Raw genomic sequence first — 23,377 nt, 5'->3', positions numbered from 1 at the left:
AGAAGCAGCCGATCATTTTTACAGAAGATGATGCGGACCGTGTCCAGTTCCCGCACAATGACCCCCTGGTCGTGGCAGTTCAGCTCGCCAATCGGAGGGTTAGGAGGGTGTTGATCGACAATGGAAGATCGGTGAACCTCCTATTCCGGTCCACCTTAAAAAAAATGGGTTTGACTTTCGCTGAGTTGAATGCGACCTCCATGATGCTGTATGGTTTTTCGGGAGAAGGATCCGCAACAATAGGGACGATCGAGCTGGTGATCACCCTGGGGGAAGGATCTCGGACAGTCTCCAAGCTCCTTGAGTTCGTGGTCATTGACTGCTCTGCTGCGTACAACACAATTCTAGGACGACCTACACTCATGGCTTTCGAGGCCGTCATGTCCGTTCGCCACCTCGCGATGAAGTTCCCCACTTCGATGGGAATCTGCACTATCCATGGCGATCAGCTCGCTGCAAGGGAATGCTACAGCATTTCCATGAAGGGAAAATCTAAACCCGGGCAGCTGGTAATGGCCATTCAAGGTGGAGAGGAATCTCAGGGACCCTCAGTGGAATCTGAGATTGAAAAACCTCAAAGCGCCAAGGGCGAAAATAACGTCTTAAGTGAGGATATTGACCCTCGGATAGGCGAGGACAGATTCGAGCTCCAAGCAATTGAGGAGCTCGAGGAGGTGAACATTGATCCGCAGAATCCGTCACGTACGGTCAGGCTCGGGAAAACCCTCTGTAGCAAGAGGAAGGCGGAGCTAACCAAGTTTCTGCGGGACAGCCTGGACGTGTTTTCCTGGTCCCATGAAGACATGGTGGGGATCAGCCCCAGTGTCATCATGCATACGCTTCATCTAGATAAAAGCGTTCCCGCCAAGTCCCAGAAGCAAAGGCGTTTAGGAACAGCTCGAGCCGAAGCCCTGGAGGAAGAGGTGGCCCAGCTCAAAAAATGCGGCTTTATCCGTGAAGCCAAGTTTCCAATATGGGTTGCCAACCCCGTGCTGGTGCCGAAGCCTAATGGGAAATGGCGGACCTGCATCGACTTCTCCGACCTGAATAAAGCTTGCCCTAAGGATTGCTTTCCATTGCCCAGGATCGATCAGTTGGTAGATGCCACGGCAGGGCACGAGCTCATGTCCTTTATGGACACGTACTCAGGCTATAATTAGATCGCGATGAATCTGGCAGACCAGGAACACACTAGCTTCATGACCCCGAAAAACGTCTACTGTTACAAGGTCATGCCTTTTGGTCTGAAGAACGCCGGAGCTACCTACCAAAGGCTGGTAAATAGAATGTTCGCAGATCAGATCGGAAAAAACATGGAAGTGTACGTTGATGACATGCTAGTCAAGTCAAAGACTGCAGATAACCATGTTTCCGACTTGAAAGAATGTTTTAAGATATTACGGGAATATGGTATGAGGCTCAATCCACAGAAATGTACTTTTGGGGTCGCGTCGGGGAAATTCCTGGGGTTCATAGTCAATACTCGAGGAATCGAGGCAAACCCCGACAAGATCAGATCACTGCTCAAACTTCCTTCGCCCAGATCGCGAAAAGATGTCCAAGGTCTGACCGGAAGGGTAGCAGCCCTCAACCGGTTTATTTCCAAGTCCACCGATAAGTGTTTGCCCTTCTACAACCTGCTCCGAGGAAACAAGAAGTTTGAATGGACAGTAGAATGCGAAAGCGCATTCCTCGACCTGAAGGCACATCTTGCCGAGCCGCCCGTACTGTCCAAGCCCAAAGCAGGAGAGCCTCTTTTGCTCTACATGGCAGTCACCGAGGACGCAGCAAGTGCCGTTCTGGTACGAGAAGAGGACCAGGTTCAGAAGCTAGTCTACTACATTAGCAAAAGACTTCTCGGAGCTAAGTCTCGATACCCATTGATGGAGAAATTGGCATTCTGCCTCATCACGACCTCTCGAAAGCTCAGGCCGTACTTCCAGTCCCACTCGATTCACGTCATGACCGATCAACCTTTAAGGCAGGTTTTGCAAAAACCTGAAGCATCGGGACGTTTGTTAAAGTGGGCCATTGAGCTTAGTCAGTTCGAGATTCTATACACTCCAAGAACTGCTATAAAAAGTCAGGCCCTGGCTGATTTTATGGCAGAATGTGCAGGATTCCAGGAGAATCCCGCAGAGAACTCACCCCAAATCAGCTCTCCCCTGGCTTCGTGGAGGATCTTTGTAGATGGTTCATCCAACGAGAACGGCTCCGAAGCTGGAATCATCTTGATATCCCCCGAGGGACATAGATTCCACTCGGCACTGAGATTCGGGTTCAAGGCCTCCAACAATGAGGCCGAATACGAAGCATTACTGGCTGGGCTGAGGATAGCCCGGGAATTGAAGGCGGGCTCCGTACAGTGCTTCAGTGACTCCCAGCTCGTGGTAAACCAGGTTCTGGGCGAATATCAAGCACGGGGACCCAAGATGGCCGCTTACCTGGCAAAGGTAAAGGCTGAGCTGTCTGCGTTTGAGCGAGGCTCGATCGAACAGATACCTCGAGAGTAGAACGCTAACGCAGATGCTCTTGCCAAGCTCGCCACCTCCGGAGAGACGGAGACCTTGGGGTTGGTACCAATATAATTCTTGGAGAAACCAAGTATAGAAGGAGACAGGATAGAGGTTGAGATGATCAATGCCAGGATGACTTGGATGACGCCCATCCTTGAGTATCTCGTCGAGGGCAAGCTGCCTGAAGGACGTAACGACGCACGACGAGTCCTGTATCAAGCTCTGAGATATACGATAGTCGATGGTGTGTTGTACCGACGTGGGCACTCCCTACCCCTCCTCTAGTGTGTTCTTCCAGATGAGGCAAAGGCCATCCTGCAAGAGGTGCATGAGGGTTTTTGCAGAGACCACGCTGGGGGGCAAAGCTTGGCCTTAAAAGTCCTTAGGCATGGATATTATTGGCTAACTCTGTCAAAGGACTCGATCTCATACGTGATGAAATGCGACAAGTGCCAGCGGTTCTCTGCAGTTGCCCGAGCTCCTCCAGTCGAGCTGAAGATGATCTCATCCCCATGGCCGTTCACAGTTTGGGGAATCGATTTGGTGGGCGCCCTCTCTACTGGAAAAGGCAGGGTCCGTTACGCCGTGGTAGCCATCGACTATTTCACGAAGTGGGCTGAGGCAGAACCTCTGGCAACGATAACGTCCAAAAAGGTGCTTGACTTCGTGGTTAAAAGCATTATCTATCGATTCGGCCTGCCCAAGAAAATTGTCTCCGATAATGGTACTCAGTTCGACAGCGACCTGTTCACCGAGTTCTGTGAAAGATACGGAATTGTCAAAAGTTTCTCCTCCGTGGCGTATCCTCAGGCGAATGGTCAGGTCGAAGCTGTCAACAAGACTCTAAAGGCAAGCCTCAAGAAGAGATTAGACGAGGCAAAGGGAGTCTGGCCAGAACAGCTCCCCCAGGTCCTATGGGCATACCGGACCTCGCATCGGACTCCTACGGGTCATACTCCTTTTTCCCTAACCTTTGGGAGTGAGGCAGTCCTCCCCGTGGAGGTTAAAGTGCTTTCGCATAGGGTCCAGTCTTACGACCAGGACCGCTACCACGAGCTCCTGTGCAATTCCCTTGACCTGGTTGATGAAAGGCGAGAAGATTTGCAACTCCAGCTCGCCCATTATCAGCTGAAAATCACTCGCTACTTCAACACCAAAGTCAAAAAGCGCGCCTTTAGCATTGGCGACTTGGTCCTAAGGAGAGTTTTCTTGGCCGGGAAAGATCCCAAAGATGGAGTCTTGGGACCAAACTGGGAAGGACCGTACCAGGTCATCGAAATCATCAAGGAAGGAACTTATAAGTTAGCTCGGCTTGATGGAGGGGTAGTCCCGCAGACTTGGAACACCGTCCATTTAAAGAAATATTATCAATGATTCACTTGTAAGGCCTTGAAGGACATGTTTTGTGTATAAATGAGAATCAGCTTTTTGTACGTAGTTGCAAGTGTAATCTAAAGTAACCACGAAAGACCCTTTCCCAGTTACTTGGGGGGGCATATGGTACCTGGATATAACCAGGTCTCCTTAATGACTTAGAAGTTGGTTCATATCAATTGACCACTGTTTTTCTTAAAAAACGCGAGATATTGACAAGGATTAACGATAACTAAGTCCTATACTGGATATAACCAGGTCATAAAACTTAGAAGTTGATTTAAATCTATTGCTCGTTGTTCTTCTTAAAGAGCTCGAGATATGGATAAAAGTTAACGCGAACTAAGTTTTCAAATTAAGTTCCTGGTTTTAACCTGGTCATAAAACTTAGAAGTTGATTTAAATCTATTGCTCGTTGTTCTTCTTAAAGAGCTCGAGATATGGATAAAAGTTAACGCGAACTAAGTTTTCAAATTAAGTTCCTGGTTTTAACCGGGTCATAAAACTTAGAAGTTGATTTAAATCTATTGCTCGTTGTTCTTCTTAAAGAGCTCGAGATATGGATAAAAGTTAACGCGAACTAAGTTTTCAAATCAAGTTCCTGGTTTTAACTGGGTCATAAAACTTAGAAGTTGATTTAAATCTATTGCTCGTTGTTCTTCTTAAAGAGCTCGAGATATGGATAAAAGTTAACGTGAACTAAGTTTTCAAATCAAGTTCCTGGTTTTAACCGGGTCATAAAACTTAGAAGTTTATTTAAATCTATTGCTCGTTGTTCTTCTTAAAGAGCTCGAGATATGGATAAAATTTAACGCGAACTAAGTTTTCAAACCAAGTTCCTGGTCATAACTGGGTCATAAAACTTAGAAGTTGATTTAAGTCTATTTGATCGTTGTTCTTCCTAAAGAGCTCGAGATATGGATGACAGTTAAGGCGAACTAAGTTTTAAAAAAAAATTGTAACCAAAGTGCGCAAAGGCAAGAAGATCAATTAAAAGCTTAAAACCAAATTGTCTCGAGGTGGAAGCACCTCATGCAAAGGTTACACAAAAATCATAAAAAATAGTGAAGGGCACAAGAGAGGAAAATGCCCTAAGCTCCGCCAGGTGGCCCCTTGGAGGTCGCCGTCTCGCCTTGCTCAGCGGCGCCAGAGCCTTCCCCGGCCTCGGAGGGCGCTTCTTTGTCGAGGTGAGCCTGGAACTTCACCAGCAGGCGCTCCCAAAGGCTCGCTGACAGGAAGGAGTAGTCGGCATCCGGGTTATAGGCCCAGCAATGGTAGAAAAGGTCTTCCAGGGACTTTTCCGAAGTTGTCTGCTCGGCCTTTAGGGCGGCCTGAGTCTCAGCCTTCGCGGCATCTAGGTCTATCCGCGAGGTGGCGAGGGAGGTCTCGAGCTCTTGGACCTTCGAGTAGGTTTTTTCTAACTCGGCCTGCGAGGCCGCCAAGGCATCCTTAGCCGCCTGCAGGGTAGTCTGGTGCTCTCTCCTCATGTCCTCGAGCTGAGTTTTGGTCCTGGCAATGCTTCGATGAAGGGCAACGGCACTCTGCGAAGGTGAAAATACAATTGCCTTAGAAAAAAGAGAGAAAAATAGGGCAAAGTGTAAAATTAAAAGCCTTAAAAGAATAAGTCAGCTTACCGTTAGGGTCATACCCAGTGAAGACTCCAGCACGCCCACTGGGCTCATTGTCTCGATGGCCCAAAGCTCCTTCTCGTTGAACTTGTATATGTGGCCGACGGCGTAGCTCGCCGACTCATACACCATTCCCTGGAAGGCCTCTGGGATCTTCTCCAGGTCCTGGGGATTGACTGGGATGCGTACCTCGGGGGGGACAATCGCCGAAGCCCCGGCCTCCGTTTCTGAGTCCCGGATGGTGATAGGGTCTCGCGCAGGAGGTGGGGGCATGTTGCTCACACCAGCAACAGGAGGGTTAGTTCCCACGACCTGAGCTCTGGGGAGCTGCTCCTTCTCCTTTGCAGGAGATTTAGTGGGAGTTCCAGCAGGTTTCTTCAAGGTCCAGAGCTTCTTCATCTTTGGCCCAGGGGCCCCGCCGAACGCACCTCGCAGGCTCTCTTCGGGCTGAGACATCTCTTCTGCCAAAGCAAAAACATGGTTAGTACGAGATTTAGCAATCATATGGAAACCAAAAACAAAGGGGGAAAAAGAAGAATTAAAGTACGTGCATGCTAGAGTAAGCCCTACCCCCCGAGCTAGAAGAAGAACCTATGGTTACGACCATCGGTTCCAGAGTTTCTGCGGGAGAGTCTATGTCAATTATTTCCCGAGCTAGGGCAAGTTCCGGGTCCGACTCTGGTTCCGGGCTGGATTCTTCTACATATTGCCTAAGTCTCGGACCCACGACACCTCTGATAAGGGATGGCCAGGACCTAAGGTTAGTCCCATACTCCTCGAATATGATCGACCTAAAGGAGGAGGTGGTATCTACGACTACGGTACCCCTAGGTCGGCTATCTTGATAGTCCAATACGAGCTGATCGACGCAGTGGAACAGGGTTGTGTCCAGGTTCGGATCACTTCGGTGATGATGGACGACTTGTCTGGGGTTGAATCTAGCTAGCCGGGGGTCGGCAATGGCCCTATCTAAGTTCCTAAGCATATAAAGGTTACCTTGGCCCGAGGGACCCGCGACTGCTCCGGACTGGATCCTCTCTTCATTCGTTATCTGGGCGACCTCCAGCGCCCGCTTCCTGTTCCTCACAAGTGGAGTCTCGTCCTCCTCGTCCTCTTCCATCGCGACCTCCTCCATGATGATGGGAATGGAGGTGCGAGTTGGGGGAGGCCCCCGAGGCCTCCTTAGATTCAAAGTCTGATTTGGGAAAATCAGCTTACAAGCCACCATCGTCTCGTCCGTCACGAGCACCCGGTAATTCTTCTCACTGGGGGGAAAGCCCGCCAATGTCTCGTATTGACCCCCGAGGGTCGCAGATTTCTCTGTCCTCGCGAAGATAGCTGCAGGATTAATCCAAGTAAGAAAGGGACACATGAATTGTGCGGAACTTAACTTACGAACTAAAGATAAAAAGCACTTACGAGGACGATTGAAGTAATGGAGCTCGCAATTCCTAAACCCCGTCGACATAAAGAATTGGTCTTTAAAGTCATTGGGGTGGCTGGGCAGCTCGATGACCGCAGCCGTATTTGGGAATCGGGTTAGATAGTAAAACCCATCGCCTCGCCCCCGCTGATCCGGGCTGGCCTTGAGGCAGAAGAAATACAAAATATCTGCAGGAGTGGGGACCTCCCACTCATGCTTTAAAAATAAGTATCTCAACCCTGCCAACAACCGATAAGAGTTGGGGGGGAGCTGGAAGGGGGCCAACTTCACATAATTCAGGAAGTCAGCGAAAAACTGGTCCAGTGGCAGAAAGGCCCCCGCCTTAAAATGCTCGTCGCTCTAGGCCGCGAACGATTCGTCGAGCGGCGCGCAGCTCCGCTCGCCCTCTGCGGGAGGTCGTGCCACCACAGATGCCTTCCCCAACGCGATGTTATGGGAGAGGAAGATTTTATTGATCTTCACCTGGTCGGTGATCTTTGAGACGATCCTCTCTGCCTCAAAGAACGCGTCAGGAGCCACCTCGAGCTCCCGTTCCATTGCCGACCCAAAGCTGGGGATCGGAGAGTCCGGTATCACCGCCTTTCCTTTGTCCTGCTGAGATGCTGAGCTGCCAGCTGTCTTCTTTGGAGCGTTCCTCTTTGGTGCCATCAGGTCGCCTAATGAACAAAAGAAAATGTTTCAGAAAAGGCGACCTAAGCATGTGGAAGAACAAATTATTATTTACACGAGCTGAGGTAAGCCTAGCCCGTGGAGAGTGAGACCACGCGGTTCAATGAACACGCGCCTGTGCTCCCAACAGATCCCTGATTACTCGGAATTCGTGTGTCAGGAGGGTCAGGTTAAAATTTTTTCTTGGAGGGAAAGTTCCAATAGGCATGAAAGGGCAAAACCGCCTGTGAAGCGTATCCCCTAAGCTACCCGGCTTTGCCCCCAAAATATGTCAAGATTCCTACCCAGAATTTGTCCCAAGAAAAGGCATCCTGCAAACCATACTCTTGAGTGATTTCCTATGGCAAAAATACCATAACCTAAAAGGCTTTCACCCTTCATTCCCACAAAAACCAGTAAACCCATGCATGTGACTATAGTAAATATTTACCTAAGCTACAGTGAAAAATATTTTCAAAACACGCATGGTCAGGGAACTTACAGGATATTTGATTGGAGGGTGGATGAAGGTGTAGCCTAGGTGGGGGCTTCGCCGGAATACTTGTCCAAAGTTTTGAAGGAGTTCTCACGCCTGAGCTTCTTGGATGCTGAAAATGGCGGTCACAAAGAATAGGGGGTTTTTTTTTTTTTTTTCTTTCTTCTGAGATGAGGAGAAAAGAAGGAGAGAGTTTTTGAGAAATTTCGAGTAAAAGGGTGGCCCATGCATAAGGTGGCCACCCCTTTTATATATACGCGAAAGGTCACGTTACAAGGGCCGTTGGATTGCCCTGATGTGGGATCCAAGGCCCTCCACTCGAAATATGAAACGACGGCTGGGCGTAGGCTAGGCCATTAAATGCGGTTCTCGGAAGACGTACTGTCGCCAACCACGATGTTCCACGTATCAGATTCTTGCGTAAAGAGTGGAAGGTGAAGAGTTCGTGGGGAAGCCTAAAAGCCCCTTCTGTGGCCTTGTCCGACGTCGTGTGCCACGAGCAGGTGCTTGGGGAGCAGATGTACGCCCTGATTTTCCCACGGGCTGATTAGCAAGCTGAGCTGCGACCTAATCATGATTATCTCGTGTTTCTCCCCAAGACCGGAGCTTCCGTCATAAGGTCGTACCTCCTTAGCTCGAGGCAACCCAAGGGTTCGCCAAGAGTGTCTAAAACTTGAGCCCGGACTCTGAAGGCCGAAGGTCAAGTTAAGTATCCAGCTCGTGGTACGATCTGAGTATGGAGGCTATGACCCTTTATAAAGTCAACACACGCAAGGTAAACGTGCATATATCAGACATCACGTGTTTGATATGCCCCTGACTTCTCGGACACGCAGCAGGAACGTGCGTATTCAGACACCCACGACTGGGTTGGGCCGTGCGGCCCACTATCTCCTTACCTATTGATTTGACCACACTTATGTGTCAGGTTTAGGAATTAATCATGAAATGTCACAGAATTTACATGATAGGTAAGAAGGTCACGGGATGACCTTCTTACCAACTCCCAGGTGCCTTCTCCTATAAAAATGGGGACCCTGGGAGTTGATAGGGGTTGGATGATCTCTTGTAAGAAATATCCTGTAATCATATACCCAGAATATAGCAATAATATCGACTAGTGGAGTAGAAGGATTTTAACCTTCGAACCACTTAAAAAACGTGCCTCGAGTAGCCATTTCATTTTCCTAAGATCATATATCTGTTTCGGTTCAACCTTAGCACTAATCCCCTTTCTCTTCTTTTCTTAATTTCCTGTTGGCGAAGAACCGTGTCAACACCAACAATAGTAAAGCTTATAGGCTATTAGACTTAGAGTCTAATGTCGTGATTGAATCTAGAGAAGTTGAATTTTTTGAGAATATGTTATGTGACAACAATTCTCAAGCTTCAACATCTCTAAAGGAGAATTTGTTATATGAGAACAATTCTCAAGCTTCTACATCCAAAGTTGATTCTCAAGAGGAGAATTCTCAAAAGGATGTAAAGCAACCCTTTGAACCTAGAAGAAGTCAAAGGCTTAAAAATCATAAAAGTCTAGTAGTGGAGGAGATAGATTCTCAACGAATTTCATTCTACATGGTAGAAGGAAATAGAGAGGAAGTTATTAGGAAAATTCCTATTGTCCTTCTCATTGAGGATGATCCTAAGACTTATAGAGAAGCTATGCAATCGAGAGATAGTGCATTTTGGAAAGAAGCCATCAATGATGAGATGGATTCCATTCTTTCCAATAACACTTGAGAATTGGTAGACCTCCCACCGGGGTCTAAGCCAATTGGGTGTAAGTGGGTATTTAGGAGAAAATACCACACTAACGGCATTATCCAAACCTTTAAAGCTAGATTAGTAGCTAAAGGGTTTAGGCAAAAAGAGGGTATCAATTATTTCGATACTTATGCGCTTGTTGCAAGAACAACTTCTATAAGAATTTTGTTCGCTTTAGCTTCTATACACAACTTGTATGTTCATCAAATGGATGTCAAAACGGCATTCCTTAATGGTGACCTCAATGAGGAGGTCTATATGGAACAATCCGAAGGGTTTGTCCTACCAAAATATGACATAAAGTTTGTAGACTTGTAAAATCCTTATATGGATTGAAACAAGCTCCTGAGCAATGGCATGAGAAATTTGATCAAGCCATCATGTCTAATGGGTTTAGACATAACAATGGAGACAAGTGTTTGTATTCCAAAACTTGTAAGGGATATGTGATCATTGTTTGCTTATATGTGGATGACATGCTTATTCTAAGTAATAGCATGAAAGGGATAGAAGGAACGAAGATGTTTCTATCATCAACCTTCAAGATGAAAGATCTTGGAGAAGTTGATACCATACTCGGTATCAAAGTAAAGAAACATAGTGGGGGGTTTTGCGTTAGGGCAAGCCCACTATGTTGAGAAAGTATTGAACAAATTTAACCATCTCAAGGTTAAAGATGCCAATACTCCATTCGATCATAGTGTAAAACTAGAGAAGAATGAAGGAAGAGTGGTGGCTCAATTGGAGTACGCTAGTGCTATAGGGAGTCTAATGTACGCTGCTCAATGTACTAGACGTGATACAGCATTTGCGGTAAGTAAACTTAGTAGGTTTACAAGTAATCCAAGTGTGGATCACTGGAAGGCAATTGGAAAAGTCCTAGGTTATCTCAAGAAACCAAAGGATTAAGCATTCACTACTCCAAATTTCCTTCGATTTTAGAAGGATATACAGATGCAAGTTGGATATCCAATCTTGGGGACAACTTGTCCACAACTGGTTGGGTATTTACACTTGGTGGAGGTGCAATTTCTTGGGGTTCCAAGAAACAAACCTATATATCTCATTCCACTATGGAAGCAGAGTTCATAGCTCTAGCTACTACCGGCAAAGAGGCCGAATGGTTAAGGGATCTGTTGATAGAGATTCCCTTAATCAAAGAGAATGTATCTACTATATCGATACATTGTGATAGCCAAGCGACATTGGCTAGAGCATACAACAGAGTGTATAATGGGAAGTCTAGATATATTAGTCTAAGACATGGATATGTAAGAGAATTGATTCAAAGAGGAGTCATCTCAATATCCTATGTGAGAACAAGTGAAAATCTGGCGGATCCTTTCATTAAGCCACTAACAAGGGATTTAGTGGCTGCATCATCTTGAGGGATGGGACTTAAACTCCCTAAAGAGATTCATGATTGATGGTAACCTATCTTAACACTAGTTATTCAACTAGTGTTAGGTTCAATAGGTAACAACAAGTCAATCAAGTGAGTATTAGTTGTACTCAAAACAAGTCCCATCTGAGATATTGAGTACCTGTGTGTTACCAAGTTGAGGGTTAAAACCGAAAGGTTTTTTAATAGAATTCAGTCTTGTGAAGACAAGTATTTGGTAACAAAATACTGTAAGAATTCTACCTATATGGACCTATTGGTGGTGCCGCCTCTCATGAGAATTGTGAGCATTCTCAAGAACGTCCATGAATGGAAAGTGCACATGGCCATTAACGGTGCAAAGCGAGACATAGAGGTCTCAAGTGATCATTGCAAAGGTGTGTGTGTTATCACCGATTTGTTATCATGAAAAGATGGTTCAATGCCTAGTGCAACTAAATTTTCGACAAATTTTGTGATAATTACACTATAGAAAATTTCAAGTTGAAAAACACTTTGCTTTATGCACTAATGAAATGACTCCTATAAGAGAGAGTTCTTATTTAATCAAGTGGGGGATATGTTATATTTTAAAATATAATGATTGATTAAATAAGTGTTACAATAGATAACTATTTAATCTAGTGGGGGAGTGTTATATTTTAAAATATAATGATTGATTAAATAAGTGTTACAATAGATAACTATTTAATCTAGTGGGGAATGTTATATTATTTTATAATATAATGCAATATTATATTATATTATAATATAATGTTTTAGATTAAATAAATGTGGCAAAGAGTGTCACATGTTGTAACATATAATAGAGAGTTACAATATTTAGATATATGAGATATATCCAAATAATGTAACATATTAGGTGTTACAAATTTGTAACTTCCAAATATTACCCTTTATTGTGTAAATTTGGTGTTACACAATATTGAGATGAATTTCATAAAGCCATATGTGAAATGGCTGTTAGAGATATGATTTTAACCCCAATAATGTGTTTTGAGAGTTACAAAATCATTTGGGAGGGTTTGGAACCGTTTGGAAAAACAGCACATTTTTAAGTGCTGAAAATGGTCAGTGGCCGCAGCCTGTGGGACAGAAAGTAGTGGCTGCGGCCACAGGCCAAAAACTAACCAATTTTTCAGTTTTTTCAATCTTTGTTGAACGGCTCAAAAAACCCAAATAACTCCCAAATCTCATTTTTAATTTCATATTAATCCAATTAAACATTGGTAACAGCCATGGGGTTGGTGGAATTTGAAATTCAAAGGGTGTCTCTAAACTCTATAAATAGGAGCCTATTGCTCACTTGAAAGACACAACTTTTCTATCCATTAGAGCACTTGGCTAGAAACACCTTAAGGCTTGATCATTCCAGAAAGCATTTCCAATATCTGAGAGAGATCCCTTAGTGCTTGAGTTAGGGGGAAATAAGCTTTTGGACAAAGGTTTCAAACCTTGTTCAAGTTGGTGATCCCCAACACTCTTCACTTTGGTTGTGTGAGTGAGAGTTTATTGTTCTTGTTCTTATTTTCTTCTATTGCTTTTCTTCTTTTCTTGTTCTATTTACTTGTACTTTTGTTTAAGAGTTGTAATCCTTTTATTTCCTTTGTTCAAACACTTCTAGTTTATTTGTATCTTTTGTAATAGAGTTGCACTTTCTATTTCTATCATCTTACATCTCCTTCTCCTTTATTTGTAATTTTCAGTTATAGAGTTGTAACACTCCTTTTATTCAATCATTATTTATTTGTAATATATTGCATAGGGTTGTATTTTCTTACCATTTCCATTGAGGCAATCTATTTTTTCCTAACAAAAGAAACTAAGGAATAGCTAAAGGCTTAGTAAAAATACCAGCAATTTGATGAGTTGAATCAATGTAACGAATTTCAAGCTACTTGGCAATGATACGGTCACGAACAAAATGCATATTGATTTCAATATGCTTTGTACGAGCGTGAAAAATTGGATTAGAAGCAAGAGAATCAACACCTAAGTTGTCACACCAAAGAATTGGACACTAAGTTAGAGGAACAACAAGTTCAATAAGAAGAGATTGTAGCCAAATAAGTTATGTCGTAGACAAAGCAAGAGATCGGTACTCAGACTCGGTGCTGGATCGAGCTACAACTTGTTGCTTCTTAGAACACCAGCTTATGAGATTACCACCAAGAAAAACACAGTAAGCAGACATGGGCTTTCTGTCATTAAGGCAACCAGCCTAATCGGCATCAGTGAGACCTTGAAAATCTAGCTAAGTAGTTGCAGCAAAGCAAAGGCCCAAATGAGAAGTACCCACCAAATATCTAAGAACTCGTTTATAGCTAGCCCAGTGATCTGTTGTTGGTGCTTTGAGAAACTGACTAAGACGATTTACAACAAAGGCAATATCGGGTCGAGTCATGATGAGATATTGAAGGGCATCAATGACACTACGATACAGTGTTGGATCGCCAATGACAATTTGGTGGAGGAACACATGGGAGATGATTGAGGCTTAGCAATTGTCGTATGAGTTTTATGAAGAAAATCCTTAGTACACTTGGTTTGGGTCAAAAAAAGACCATGAGAGTTTTTGAAAACTTCAAACCCCACAAAAAATGAATAAAGCTGAGAGCTTTTAAGGCAAAGTGCAACTGTAAAGCAGTAATGACCTTGTGAATTTGGGCAGCATCTTCTCTAGTAATAAGTATGTCATCAACATACACTAGTACAAGAATCAACTTACCACTTCAACGTGTGAAAAATAAGCTTGTATCTGACTTAGAATTCTGAAATCCCATTGAACCAAAGAGTACTTGAGTTTATCAAACCAAGCTTTAGGGGCCTGCTTGAGGAGGCCATAAAAAGCTTTGCTGAGCTTGCATACATGTGTAATGACCCTACTACTCTAGACTTTGGACCATTAATGAAAACTACACATAGACCCTAATCCTTAATAGAACTTACAAGTTTTAATAAAGTTATGATCTTTTCACTTGAACCCATTGTTTTAAAAGGAAAACATAACATAATTGTAATTAAAAGAGATTACATAAATAAGTGTGGAAAAATACACGTAAAACCATAAGTAAAGATCGAATCGAAACTCTCGGCTCTTTGAATCCATTCCGCCTCAATACACATTCCCCAAGCTTCCAAGAACCTTTCCCGCCACTAAAGCTATTTTCCTGCACATATAAACAAAAAGGAGTGAGCCTAATGCCAAGCAAGGAAAATCTAACATATAATCATATACATAAAATTCATAATGTAACATAAAACATACCATAACACTTATGTCAGATACATACTATAATGTCCATTATTACTTGGGGTCCCATAAACTAAACAAGTCATATGCCCATTAGATTAGTGGGGCTTGCGAGCTAAGCAAGTCATATGCCCATAATCTATTTGGGGCTTGTTAGTTGTATGGGTCATATGCCCAAGTCTACAATTATACATATCATAGCATATTTCATAACACATAATCATAAGATAACATATAAATCATATAACACATAAATCCTATCCTATTTTCCTTACCAAAATTACCGGGATATGAGGACAGAGTTGGGACTTTGGAACACTCCTAAAAACCATAAATGGAAGGGTGAGTATACTAAAGAGAATGAGATGAAAAGAATGGAAGAATTTTACCATTGAGAATATACTTACCAAAAACTTATGTGCAAGTTCTTACATTTCCTAACCAAGAATAAAGAATAAGGTTAGAATGCTGAGTAGAAGACTATGAGAACTTAAAGAAAATAATACCAATTGAACTAGAGTGTGGAATACCTTGAATGATTCTATAGTCAATCTTAACCTTGAACCGAAATGCTATAAAACCTTACTTCCCAAGTGTTTGGTAAGCTTATAGTGATCAAGCTTTATAATTCCCAACCCAAGTGTTTACACTCTCACAATAACCTAGCAACTAGTAGCCTCTGAACTTAGTTTGATGAATGAATAAATGGCTGGGTACTAGGTCCTATTTATAGAGTTTAGGAATGAAAAGATCTTCATTTAACTTGAATAAAAATAATGGCTTTTTAAGTGAAAAACATTTGAATTATCGTTCAACAGAGGCTGAAGACTCATTCAGAAAGATGTTGGACTTATCAAGAGGTTGAAGATTTGAATGGAGAACATTTTCAAAATGTTTCAAAATGCCCTGAAGGAGGCGATATATCGCCCCCTGTAGGTGATATATCACCTGGGCCAGTATGCCCGAGGCAATCGTGCGACGTTTCGTGTTTTTCGTATCCCCGTACTGCGATATATCGCCCCCTATAGCTGCGATATATCGGCATACGCTGAATAATTAAACATGAAATTACACAATTTTAGCTTAATTTGAATTGAGTAAACAGCCTTGACTAAGCCCTCTAACGTTTTCAAAGCTGCTGACTGACCCCTAGAATATTCAAATTTTAACCTTAATAAATTTATTCCTCAAAATACTTAATCATTATTAAACATACACATGACATGTGCTATTATCTTATTGGGTCTTATCTAAACCTTATAATATAATAAATATTACCCTCAATATCAGTCATATTAATCAAACCTTAGGTTAAAATTAATATTCTTAAAGTATAGGTTAAACTTAGAAAATCTACAAATGTTACTATGAGTGTCCAAATAAATCTCAGTCTGAACCAAAAATCCACACTCATAAAGATAATACTATTATTACTGTTATACTACTATCTAACTTAGCTAAGTAAAGTTATTAGACTCTACAACATGAGTAGGAAATTGATAATGAACAAACCCTTGAGGTTGAGTCATATATACATCTTCTTGCAAATTACCACTAAGAAATGCATTGTTCACATCAACTTGCTGAATATCCCAACCAAAGGTGACTACAAGTGTAAAGATAACTCGAATGGTGCAAGTTTTAACAATATGGCTATAAGTTTCAAAGAATTCCAAATCAGGGGTTTGTTGAAAACCCTTTGCTACCAAACATGCTTTATATCTGTCAATAGTGCCATATGCATGATACTTTACTCGAAATACCCATTTGTTACTCACAATGGTCATATCATCTGAGGGTGGAACTAAACTCTAAGTGTTGTTTTTTTGTAAAGTTGCAAATTCAGTTTGCATAGGTTCTTTCCAAGATGGGTCCACAAGAGCATGCTTCACAGACAATGGTTCTAATTCAACAATAGTGTTAGCAAAGTAAGCTTTAGGTTTGAGTATACCATAATACTTGCATTGGATTGGAAAATTCCATAAAAATGTAGTAAAATCATCAACAAAGCTAACATAATACTTGTAACCATCAAGAGAAACATAAAGGAAGGCCCCCACACATCATAATAGACCAAATCGAATGGTGTTGTAGATTTATTGATTGAGATTTTAAAGCATTGATGTAGTTTTCCATACTGACATGCATCACAAAAGTCAATGTTATTACACTTGGTAGTAGGTGTAACAACTGATAAAAATTTGGCTAAAATAGACTTGGAAGTATGTCCAAGTAGACAATGCCATACAAACTCAATCTTTGACTTATCAAAGATAGGCTTACTAGTAGTGGTACAATTAAACATAGAAGGAATACAACCAAATAAACTAAAGCATGAAGTTGACAATGAGGGAGCAGAAAGATTGGTATAAACTGAATTAGAACCAATATGAAGTATAGGCATAGAAGAACCACTACCAACTATAACTTTGGCCTTGCCTTTGTAGTCAACTTTGTGAGACAAATTATGTGAATCAATGGTAATATGGTGAGTTGCTACACTATCAAGATACCAAGCACCAGTTGGATCTTCAGCTAGATGTGACTCAGTAACAAAGGCTTAAGGTGCATCAGATCCATTGGATGAGGAATTGGTGGAAAAAGACGACGGTCACTAAAAGTGATATCAAACCTATGGTAACACTTCTTAACAATATGACCAACTCGACCACATAGTTGAAAAATCAGTTTGTTACCATGACCACTATGTTTAGCAAAGTTTCCATGACCACCCCACGAAGTAGCGCGATTTTCAAGACCATAGGAGTTCTGAGAGCAACGATTGATACCTCAAAGCGACATGCTAGCAAAATTGGCATGAACATTGTCAAAAGAGATACCAGATTGTTGACTGATACGCATTTCTTGATTATGCAACATGAATTGAACCTCCTGAAGAGTAAGTGATTTAGATCGAGAGAGATTCACAACAATCGATTCATATTCAGCACCAAGACTGTCGAGAATATAGAGAGCAAGATCATCATCTGTGAGAGGTTATACAACAGTCACAAGAGCATCAGCATAATGCCTCATCTTCAAAATATATTCAACAATCGAGGATGATCCTTTCTTTGTCGATTGAACAAGTCTACAAACTTGTAGCAATCGAGCTTTGGACTTGGTTGCGAAGAGTTGTGCAAAAGCAGACCAAATCTCAGTAGAGGTGCGACAATTTATAACATAGCCAAGCATAGGCTCAGAGACCGAATTCATCAGCCAATGCATGAGAAATTGATCAAAACGAAGCCATTGATGATAAGCAGGATTAGGTTCGTTACCTGCAAGGAAAATAGATGGAGGAGGAATTGTGCCAAGCACATAGCCATCAATGTTGTAAGCATGAACAACAGCAAGCACCAACGATGGCCAGTATGAGTAGTACGAACGATCGAGATGAAGATGTTGTGATTGGTTAAATACATAGTGAAATTATTCAGGCACGAAGAGGTGCAAAAAATAATAACAATTTCACAAAAGTCAACATGTGAAAGTTGACTTTCGGTATAGGCATTTATAAATCATCTTTTTAGGTCCAAAATATATATTTTGAGTATATAAGAGTACCCAAGAAGTTTGTGAGCATTTGGAATGTTTTTAGAAAAAATTTGGAGCTCAAAGTCAGATCGCCTCTGGGAGGCGACGTGTCGCCTGCCCGTGAAAAATAGCCTAGAACGGACCCGTGCATGTCCATACAGTTACGTGTTTTAGCTCCAAAACTTAAATTTAAATGTTCTAATCTCATTGGTTTAGTCCAATGAGGGTCCTATACTATTTAAAGGGTTGATATGAGTTAGTTGGTGAATTGATCACTCACCTCTCTCTCTAAAAGAAGAACTCTCTTTCTCTTTAGCTTTCAAGATTACTAGTTTTCTCCAAGATCTTCATCAAGAAAGCTTGGCTTGTATGAAGGTCCAAGACTTGTGTGTCCCAATCTTATTCCATTGTGGTAGCTTCAAGCATTTCCATGGAGAAGACAAGGAATAGAGATTTTTGGACAACAATTCTAGATTTGTGTCAAGCCTTGCAACTTTTGTGTTTCACATAAAATCATAGCTTTGTGATTTTATGTTCTAAGGGTTGTTCTTCAAGAAAGGTCTACTCTACACTTTGATCTCTTTATGTTTATGTAATTTGTGTTTTACTATCATCATAGTTATATTACTTGTATCGTTTGTCTTGAGTTGTATCACAGAACTAAGGTTATTCATAGCCTAACCCCCATCAGAAGATTAAGTGGAAGAAGGTTGTTTTTCAAAAGTGAAATCAGATCAACGATTGGAGCAGGGACTGGAGAAGCAATCAGAGCTGGAGTGCTAGTTGGAGTTGTGGCCTAAGCAGTAGCATGAGTTGGAGATGAAACATCAGGACCATTAGACTCCATCGGCTATGATACCCCATATTAGATTATGCAAGAAACTATGAAATAAAATTATCAAGAACGGAGGAAAAAAGGAAGAGTAAAGATTTGAGTGAATGAGAAATGAGGAGCTCAACTGTGAAATGGTGTACTTCACTGAATATATATATATATATATATATATATATATTTATATCATTGCTTAGTACTATAACGTACAAAGAGAGCGATAACAGACTTTAGCTAACTGAGCTGTTTCAACAAATTCTGGTACAAAGTTGATAGGACAGCTAATTAACTAAATAGTCAGTTGTAACCGACTGCTCGGTCTCTTCAGAATTCCTAATAACACCAACTCCATTATTAGTGGCCAAAGTTTTTGTTAAATTACCATTACCTGAAATAGATTTGATGTTGGCATTTTGAATTGTAATATAGATAAATGTTAAATATACTTTATATTATATTTTTTTTTTTGCACTTTCTTACAGTGCGGTGCATTTCATTAATGATTTAAAATAATATTAAAATATAAAAAATTAAATAATATTCACATATATCATGAATGTATAAAAAATGGATGGAGGAAAGAAAGTGTAAAATAAGGTACATTATTTCGTATTATTATACTAACCTTTCTCCATATTCCAAGTTAACAGTGATTTGGCATTGAATACAAACAAAAGCCGCAGAGCCGTGACTAGTTTTCCAATTTTTAGAGATTCGTTTTCTTACATTATCTCATTGACCAAAATCTAATCTCAACTCCCCCACTGAGTACGAAGTGTGTGATAATTCTCTTAAGATCAAGTTCCAACTCATAATTGGTATGTCTAACTTGTCTTCTGATTAATTTTTTTTTCTTTTCTTTTCCTGGGTATGATCTCATTTCAAGAACATGTTCTGTTCTAATTATTCAAAGCCATTTTTATATGTTTTAGCGCTGCTACAGAAGAAAAATATGAGCAAAACACTCAATGACTATGGCTTGTTTAGATTTATGCTAATAAGTTGTAATTGATCCAGATCTTGTTGAAAAATCTTAGAACTTGAAACACTTAAAGGAGACTCCTTAACGGTAATCTTCGCAAATGGTTTCCAGGAACAGATGAACTCTTAAGTGAAATTCACTATTTAGTGGAAAGAAACTTGTGGTGCTTCAGACAGTTACAATTGTTTAAAAGAAGCCCAACATTTCAGAAATGTTGCACCACTACTATTTTTGTTTGTACACAAAGTTGTGTTGGTGTTAAAACACATTCATTCACGTAAACACACTATCACTTATTGCTAAGAGCGTCACATAAGTATGTTATTTGGATTTCTAAAGCTAAATTTGAAATAAAATATCACACCTGCTCAAGCATATTTTACTCGTGTTCTTGACTACACTACCCTTTGTAAAGTGCCTTGGAACCATATTGGTTTTCCTTATAAAGCTAGTGTAAGTCTCATTTACCTTCATACTTAAACAAATCCAATAAATCTATGTTATCAGGCTAAAATGGCATCTGAACCAGTAAATGTGAATGAGTTCCAAGAACTGGCCAGGAAAGTGCTTCCAAAAATGTACTTCGATTACTTTAATGGAGGAGCAGAGGACGAGCATACACTTAAACAGAATATGGAGGCTTTTCAAAGAATCACGTAAGTTTTAGCAGGCATGATCTTGATTACTATAACATAAAGTGTTGTGTTTGTTTCTCTCATGCATTAGCTTGCATGGCTTTCTAGGCTATGGCCTAGAGTTCTTGTAGATGTTAGCAGAATAGACATGTCCACAACTTTGATGGGTTTCAAAATCTCGGCACCTATATTGATTGCTCCCACTGCTATGCACCAGTTAGCTCACCCCGAAGGTCTAAATCTACTCTCATGAGATATTGATCAAACGAACTCTTAGCTTTTTTTCACAAATGGTGTGTATAATCCTTCTGTACTAACCGCAGGAGAGAAAGCCACAGCTAGAGCCGCGGCTTCATGCAACACAATCATGGTACGTAGGAGTTTGCAAATATGATGAGTTCATCATGTTTAGTTTCTGAAATTGTCAACTTTCAACACTTTGTTTTCTTATTCTCATTTTAGGTGCTATCCTTTTCGTCAAACTGCACCATAGAAGAGGTTGCTTCCAGCTGCAATGCTGTTCGGTTCTTTCAGTTATATGTACTCTACTCAATCACCCTAAACCTCTCTTTGTTTTATCAGTTTTTATTGTTGTTAGTTTAATCATAGCACACAAACTACTCTCAAGCTTGAATCGTATTTAAAGACTAGGTTTATAAGCAACGAGATGTATCAGCTGAGCTGGTGAAGAGAGCTGAGAGAAACGGATTCAAGGGTATTGTATTAACAGCTGATACTCCTAAACTCGGTCGAAGGGAGGCAGACATAAAGAACAAGTAAATATGAGCCTTACTCTGTTTAAATATGTTGGTTCTGTAAGCTATATATATATACACATAACTTTGAGTACTCTATTTAAACATGATTGTTTTTGGCTTCTTTTGCAGAATGATAGCACCCAAATTAAAGAATCTCGAAGGCCTTATGGCCACTGAAGTTGACTCTGTGAGTCGAATATGCTTTATTTTAAAGATTTTTGCTGATCATTTTGTGGGGTTAGACCGAGACAAATCATTTTGCTAACATAAAACAGGAAAACAGGAGAAGTTACAGAAAAGAACATGTTTTGTGTTGCCCATGTTTGCAAATAGTCTTAAAAACAAAGAATAACTTCTAATATTATGGCATCTACATTATATGCGGAATTTAAAAATCCTTTGATCATGTCATTTATAAGCAGATACATATATAAATTATATATATAAAAAAGCACTTTTTAAATAATATTAATAATAAATTTGCTGTAAATTACTTTTTTATATTTCTACAGAATGATGGTTCAAACCTAGAAGCTTATGCCAGTAAAACATTGGATGCTTCTCTTTGTTGGAAGGTATCAGCTAGCTAACATTCATTCTTATGTTCTGTTTTCTCTTGTCTTCTCTTCTTGCATGTGAAAACCAGTACAAGATGTATGAAAAGGATTTTTTTCCTCTTTCGACAGGTTAATTTTTTGAGCGTTTAATTTACTCCAATTCCAATAGTCATGAAAGATCATTTTATCCATATATCAGATATTCTTTAAGATAAAGAGATAAAAGAAAGAGAGGCTTGGATTCATTACAAAATTAGAGGAATGACGTTACTGTTAGAAAATTCTAACATACCTGCAAAGCCTCAAGGCAATAAAGAGAAGAAGAATTAATACCCTTACAAAAAAAATATAAATCACTCTAATAATTTATATTTATGTTATATATTGAAGATTCCTATGCTTTGTACTATTTTTTCTGCCTCGTTTTTGGTTGAGATACAGATATGGAGTACAGAGTTTTTCAATCTGCTGAAAATACATGATAATATTCGCAGGACATTGAGTGGTTAAGATCAATCACGAGCTTGCCAATTCTGGTGAAGGGAGTACTCACTCAGGAAGATGGTAAGGCCACAACTTCAGTTTAAGTAATTTATTTGTCATATACACTAGTAGTTACCAATCAGTTTTTTCGTTTTTTTTTTCTGTCATACGATAATAAAATTTGATCAACCTTTTTACATTATAGATAGTGATGTGATGTTTCCACCATATTTCATTTTCCAGCAAGACTGGCTGTTGAAGCCGGTGTTAATGGGATAATTGTCTCTAATCACGGAGGCCGGCAGTTAGATTATGCTCCTCCCACTATTACTGTTCTAGAAGAGGTGAAGAAACTACACATTTTCCTTTTACCAAAACTTCTGTTAGCGGCTCCCTTGTCATCATGAAGAGTCAAATGGGCAAGTTCTTCTTTAAATTATTATTATTATTATTATTATTGTCTAATGATTTGTGAACCATGGCTGAAGGTCATCCATGCTGTTGGAGGGAAAGTACCTGTTCTACTTGACGGTGGAGTGCGCCGAGGAACAGATGTCTTCAAGGCATTAGCCCTTGGTGCACAAGCTGTACTTGTAAGTTTTTACCTCGTTTGTTCACATTTCTATTCTTGTAGTATCCAAATCAACTCATAACTTAGAACATCGATAAATTGGTTGAGCATCTCTTCACCTCAGTAGTTGAAAATAAATATGCAGGTTGGAAGGCCAATTATCTATGGCCTAGCCGCAATGGGGGAAAATGGGGTTAGAGCTGTCATTGAAATGCTGAAGAATGAGCTTGAACTCGCTATGACCCTTTCCGGTTGTCCTACTCTTAAAAATATCCATAGAAGTCATGTGATGACGCCTCAAGAGAGTCTACACTCAAAGCTTTAGTTTGATTTTGAAGCTCCTACTACTTATTATAACACAGACCTACTATGAATAATAATAATATTAATAATAAGGGAGTTTCCCCTTTCTGGTTTGGGTGAGAATTGAATGTAATGAAATGGAATGGTTTTATATTCTTGTATAGAATGGAATTGTTGTTATGACGTGGGTA

The 23,377-nt window shown here is 40.8% G+C and overlaps 1 protein-coding gene across 2 annotated transcripts; it reads left to right on the top strand.

Moving 5' to 3' along the window:
- The first annotated feature begins 19,558 nt into the window (after positions 1-19,558).
- Positions 19,559-23,370, top strand: LOC133794576 (peroxisomal (S)-2-hydroxyacid oxidase GLO4-like). 2 transcript variants are annotated; one of them, XM_062231875.1, is made up of 13 exons: positions 19,586-19,715; positions 19,915-19,966; positions 20,387-20,535; positions 20,623-20,747; positions 20,838-20,884; positions 20,977-21,054; positions 21,166-21,290; positions 21,402-21,459; positions 21,785-21,847; positions 22,324-22,393; positions 22,556-22,656; positions 22,801-22,905; positions 23,029-23,370. In XM_062231875.1, exons 3-13 carry the CDS (start codon positions 20,393-20,395, stop codon positions 23,206-23,208), a joined length of 1,095 nt encoding a protein of 364 aa, XP_062087859.1. In that variant the 5' UTR covers positions 19,586-19,715; positions 19,915-19,966; positions 20,387-20,392; the 3' UTR covers positions 23,209-23,370. The 2 variants fall into 2 exon arrangements, with proteins under 2 accessions (XP_062087858.1, XP_062087859.1); XM_062231874.1 differs by lacking the exon at positions 19,915-19,966 and having other exon boundaries at positions 19,559-19,715.
- The last annotated feature ends 7 nt before the right edge of the window (positions 23,371-23,377 follow it).

This window comes from Humulus lupulus, chromosome 8 (genome assembly GCF_963169125.1).
Source record: "Humulus lupulus chromosome 8, drHumLupu1.1, whole genome shotgun sequence".
NCBI classification, from domain to species: Eukaryota; Viridiplantae; Streptophyta; class Magnoliopsida; order Rosales; family Cannabaceae; genus Humulus; species Humulus lupulus.
Note: the sequence above shows the minus strand (reverse complement) of the source record. Positions and strands in the feature narration are given on the sequence as shown.